This window comes from Vombatus ursinus, unplaced genomic scaffold, assembly GCF_900497805.2.
Source record: "Vombatus ursinus unplaced genomic scaffold, bare-nosed wombat genome assembly UNPS02014959.1, whole genome shotgun sequence".
NCBI classification, from domain to species: domain Eukaryota; kingdom Metazoa; phylum Chordata; class Mammalia; order Diprotodontia; family Vombatidae; genus Vombatus; species Vombatus ursinus.
In genome coordinates, this window is record NW_020954737.1 from 5,715,822 (window position 1) to 5,721,821 (window position 6,000).

The 6,000-nt window shown below is 42.6% G+C and overlaps 1 protein-coding gene across 1 annotated transcript in view; it reads left to right on the top strand.

Annotated features, from left to right (window-relative positions):
- Positions 1-6,000, top strand: part of KALRN (kalirin RhoGEF kinase) — a 966,578-nt gene that overhangs the window by 658,920 nt on the left and 301,658 nt on the right. The window contains exons 29-31 of the mRNA XM_027845153.1: positions 2,037-2,148; positions 4,387-4,577; positions 5,031-5,132. Of these exons, the coding sequence (XP_027700954.1) occupies positions 2,037-2,148; positions 4,387-4,577; positions 5,031-5,132 (405 nt within the window). The remainder of the gene's footprint in view (positions 1-2,036; positions 2,149-4,386; positions 4,578-5,030; positions 5,133-6,000) is intronic.

Here is a 6,000-nt window from a genome sequence, read left to right on the forward strand (position 1 = left end):
AGAAGAATGGAAGCCATATGTCCATTAGGGAGTTTGATATTCACTGTACAAATTGCTTTATTTGCCATAGTTTTCCTGTTGGGCTTTTTCAGGAGGTGATTCTTTCAATTTCTATTTTACCCTCAGGTCCTAAAATATCAGGGCAGTTTCCTTGATAATTTCTTGAAAAATGATGTCTAGGCTCTTTTTTTGATCATGTCTTTCAGGTAATCAAAAAACTTCAAATTATCTCTCTTGAATCTATTTTCCAGATCAGTTGTTTTTCCAATGAGATATTTCACATTGTCTTCCATTTTTTTCATTCTTTTGGCTTTGTTTTATTGTTCCTTGGTTTCTCATAAAGATTCCACTTACTCTATTCTGATTTTTAAGGAATTATTTTCTCCAGTGAGCCTTTGGACCTCTTTTTCCATGTGGCCAATTCTGCTTTTTAAGGTCTTGTTGGGCTTTAAGGAAATGTGTAGTGGTTCCTTACCAGAAGCAGAGACCTGGACAGAACTGAGTACTCATTACTGGTAGACCAGTAGGTTAAACCCATTGGCATATTTTGTTCTAAATGAATACATATTTTCCATTGTTTCTGCCTGGGAAGTTCCCCTAACAGTATCAAATTACCAGAGGATGAAGTTTGTTTTCAAAGTAAAAGGAGAAAAAACAATCAGTGAAGCAAGAAAAATATTAACGTTTCTGTCTAACAATGATGTCAAATCAACTATAACAAAGTGAAGTTGATAAGGAGTAAATGAGATTGGGAGTCAGAAGACCTGGGTTCACATTTTAACTCTACCTCTTACTAACTTTATGATGTTGAGCAAGTCATTAAACTGTTCTAGGTCTCTTTTTCCTATATAAAATGAGGGGATTGGGGCAGCTAGGTGGCGCAATGGACAGAGTGCCAGGCTTGGAGTCTGGAAGACTCATCTTCATGGGTTCAAATCCAGCCTCAGACACTTACTAGCTGTGTGACTCTGGGCAAGTAAGTCACTTCACTCTGTTTGCCTCAGTTTCTTCATCTATAAAAATGAATTGGAGAAGGAAATGGCAAACTACGCCTATATCTTTGCCAAGAAAATCCCAAACGGTGTCACAAAGAGTTGTACATAACTGAAATGACTGAACAACAACAAATCCTCAAGGGTCTTACATTCTAAAAGAGAAGACAACATGTGCATATATGTGAATATACAAAAGAAATCTGAGGCAATCCAAGGAAGGAGGAGACACTCTCAGCTAAGGGGAGCAAGAAAAGTTTCACATAGGAGATAGAAGTCTCTCTGCCTAAATGTCGGCTTTAGATACCTTGGTCTGGGGGATATCCCCTTCTAAACTATTGCATCTCCTCCACCTCCCAACCCTACACATTCTCTAGCCCTATTATACCTTTGTCATCAGGATTGGCAGTCAGGAAAAACTCACAGGATGTTACAGATTTTGATGAATTGGTAGCAACTTTGTAACAGCCCAGAGTACCAAGTGTAGACTCAAAATAATGGATTTACTTGCATATCATTTGTGTGTAGCTAACTTGAAGCGACATGCAGCTAATCCTTCCCAGTCATGCTTTCCTCCCAATGACCACCAGTCTTAAATTAATAACAGGACTCCTTTGCAAACATTAGCTCATTTGAGCCTTATGGCAATACTGTAGAGTGTGAAGTGTAGTTGTTTTAATCCCCATTTTCAGGTGAGGAGATTGAGGGGCAAAAAGATTGGGTGATTCTTTCTAAATCAAATGGCATATGGAAGGTCCAGGTCTCAAACCAGGACTTCTGAACTGAACTGAAAAGATTCAGTTCTTTTTCTACTCCAGAATGCTCCTTTGGTTGGACTGGGTGATGTTGTATTTAGGGTAGCTCAATCTGGAAAACTGAATGGTTGGTGCTTCTGGGTCACATCCCAACCTTGTCTATAGTCCTGAGTATACATAGTCCTGAGGGTAGACAAGGTGGACAACGGGAAGGTGATCATTGCCTCTAGGAAGCAGAGGGTTGGGAGCTGTCGGAACTGCCTTGATTATGTCTGGACTTTTTCCTTAGGAACTTTTAACCTGCTGTGAAGAAGGGAAAGGGGAGCTCAAGGATGGCCTGGAAGTGATGCTCAGCGTTCCAAAGAAAGCTAACGACGCCATGCATGTCAGCATGTTGGAAGGTAGTCATCCCTAGCTTACCTACCCTGGGCCTTCTCTTTTTCCTGGGCACAGAGGGGCAAGTGGGGGTGGGGAGTGTTATATAATACCAAACATGAGACAGAGCAGTGACAAATGGACACATAAGCCCCTAATCACTAGTAATTATAAAGAATATTTAGGTATTCAGACTGACAAGAAGTCCTATAGGTCAACTTGTCCATCCCCCAGTCTCCAAGCAGAGCCATGCTTAAGCCATTCAAGGTATATGGGTCTCAGCTCTCCTTTTAAATGTGTTGAGGGCAAGTCAGCATATTTATTACCAAATGTGCCTGAGTTCTAAATGCAAAAATAGTCTTGCTGATTTTATATGAATTTGCATATTGTTTATTTGCCTATGCAGTTTATGTAGATTCTATCTCTCATCCAGAAACATTCTTCAGCCTTATACCTCTGCTGCCAGGTTAAGTAGGCCAGGAAAGTCACAGAACTCTACAGAAGTGCACTGATCTGCAGGAACCATGTTTCTTTGGGTTAGAGAGGGCTTCGGTAAAGGGATCATAGAACTATAGAACAGATGGATCAAGAAGCAATGTGTTGGGCAGAGGTGGGATGTGTTAGAACAGACAGGATTCAGTGCCTGCATCAGGACTGACAGGCAGAGAGTTAAGGAAATACCTGTGCTCAGAAGCAGCACCTGCCAACTTCCCCAATGTAGCCAAAACAGATTAATATGTAATTGGGAGGGGGCAGCTAGGTGGCACAGTGGATAGAGCACCAGCCCTGAAGTCAGGAGGACCTGAGTTCAAATCCGGCCTCAGACCAAACACTTGACACTAACTAGCTGTGTGACCCTGGGCAAGTCACTTAACTCCAACTGCCTAAGCAAAAAAAAAAAAATGTAATTGGGAAATGTTTAACAAATTAAAGAAAAATACAATACAGCATAAATAATTTAATTTGGACTTTTCTGCAGGATCCATTTCTATTTGAGTAGATAGTTCTTTTCTGTCTTTGCTCTTCCCCAAAGAACTTGTCTAACCTCAAGGGCTTCCTGTGAGGAGCCTGGGTGATGCTCATTTCCATAGGGATGGGGCAGATGGAGAGGGGTTGGGGATGGGGGAGGGGAAGCTTTGAGGAACTCATCTCCAATCTGGGCATTTGTTACCTGATTAGAAGTCCTCTATCAGCCTCACTACCCCATTCCTTCCCTCTCTCCTTCCTCCAGGCTTTCCCCTCCTCCCTGTAACCTTTGCTTCTCTGACCTTTCAAAGACACATATCCCAAGCTTAAAGTTCTGTGAACTTGGAGCATTTTGTTCATGACGCTGCTAAATGTGATGCAATTCTAGATATGGGAGTCATTGAAGCAAGAACAATCCTGAAGAAAGGTCCTCCAATGCCAGAGACCTAAACAAAAAAATTCTAAGTTTATTTATGAGTTACCTGTGCATCAACATTGCTCTCTTTAAATCAGAGGTTCTTGACCAGGGTTCTGTGAACTTGGTTTTTTGTTTGTTTTGTATTTTTGAAAACCACATTCTAATATAATTACTTTTCTTTGTAATCTTATATATTTTAATTTATTACTTTAAAGATATTATTCTGAGAAAGGGAGCTTAGGCTTCACGACGCTAATAAAGTGATCCATCACACACACACACGCGCGCGCGCACACACACACACACACACACAAATACATGTCCTCCAAGAAGAAAAGATAACAAGGAAACTGGAGTCCAGGCTAGTCAGTCAGTCAGTTAGCCATTGACTTGGGCTCCAATCCATTCCAAGGTCTGAGTTAGAAGAAGTAGAGAAGATATGAAGGAAGGCAGCAAGCATTTACTAAGCAGCTACTATGTGCCAGCCCAGTGCTAAGTGCTGAAGATACAAAGAAAGGCCAAAACAGCCCCTGCCCTCAAGGAGCTTATATTCTAATACTATGTCCCAACGAGGTCTATACAGTATAAATTGGAGGTAATGTTCCTTGCCCTTAAGGATCTCCAAATCTAATGAGGAATGTAGAGCACACACACACACACACACACACACACACACATATTACATACATGCTGGAACTATTAAAAAGGTGTACCTAGAGTCCAGAGCTCAATATGCATGTCACCGCCAGAAGTCACCAGAGCAATGAAAATGGAATGGTTATCAGTGGAAAGAGGCTGCCCTGGGCAGGTGAGTCTTGAACTTGGCTGTGTATAGCAAGAGAAAAAACTGAAAGAATGGGGACGCCTATGTGTCTTTCAGGCTTTGACGAGAACCTGGATGTCCAGGGGGAGCTGATTCTCCAGGACGCCTTCCAAGTATGGGATCCCAAGTCTCTGATCCGGAAGGGGCGGGAACGACATTTGTTCCTCTTTGAGATCTCTTTGGTGTTCAGCAAGGAAATCAAAGACTCCTCAGGGCACACAAAATATGTTTACAAGAACAAACTACTGGTAGGTGGGGTCCACAGGGAACTCCCTGTTCTCATGAAGCCCTTGGGCTGGAAGGGACCTTGACAAGGTCGTTGCATCTCCCCCACCCCCCACCCCCTCCCCACCTTAATCCTAAAGCTTCTCAGGCAAATGAAGTCTCTGGAAAGATCCCTAGAAAGGGAGATTCTCTAACCTTCCTCATGTTCCTACTTCAATTTTACAGTCAAGAAAATTTTCTTTATGTTGACTGCTTCCTCTTCCACTCTTTTTTGGTCCTTCCCAATTTTGAACAATTGTCTCTCTGTTCTTCTCATCCTGGATAGATGAACAGAATGTTCCACTTGTTTAAGTTTGATTGACAGCAGCCCCCTCCCCGGTCCTCTCCTCTTTGTCGCCTTTCCCTTCCCACCCCAGCCCTAAGTTTCCCCACTGCCCTCCCCTTCCCCGCCTCTCACAGGCCTTTCCTGTCTACAGACCTCAGAACTGGGTGTGACCGAGCACGTGGAAGGCGATCCCTGTAAATTTGCCTTGTGGTCCGGGCGCACACCTTCCTCGGACAACAAAACTGTATTGAAGGTGAGTCCTGCTCCTTGGTTTTCTTTCAGTCCATGAGCACAGGGACAGTCAGCATTCAGGGCTAAAACACAAGAAGTCTGACTGTCTCCTCACCCCCACAGGAAGGCAGTTTACCTAGGTTTGGCTACTAGTGACGACTATGATCTCACATGGATGTTGGAAGGGTAAATTAGAGAAAGATGGTAAAACTCTCAGAGATTCCAGGAGGAAAAACTAGCCACTGAGTCTCTGAAGATGTAGCCTTCTCTGGCAGCACTATTGATTTTCATAGACAAATAACCAAGCCATGTTCTGCTATGTGACCACTTAGGGTCACAAGACTGAAAAAGAACAAATCAGTTTGAGAGGCAACATGATGTGATGGATAGAAGCTAGACTTGGGGTCAGGAAGATCTGGGTTTAAATACTACCTATAACATTTACTAGGCATATGAGCAAATAATGGGCAAATAATTAACCTCTCTGAGACTTATTTTCTTCATCTGGAAAATGGGAATGCTAATACCCAGAGTGTCTATCTTGCTGTTGTGGGGTTTAAATGAGATAATATATGGAAAGCACTTTGCAAATCTTAGAGCACTATATAAATGCCAGCTGTTTCGTGATTATTGTTATTAATTTCGTCTATACACACACAAGAACACAGATTGATTCCTCACATGGGTAAACCAGTATGATGAAGAGGTTGAAACAGATGGGTTGGAAGTGCTTGAAAGCAAGGCTCGACGTCAACAAATGAATGATGTTTTGAGGTTAATGAGTGAGAGACAGAGAGACAGACAGAGACAGGGGAGAGAGAGAACGAGAGCAAGAGAGAGAGAGCAAGAGAGGGAGAGAGAGAGCGCGAGAGGGAGAGGAGAAAGAGAGA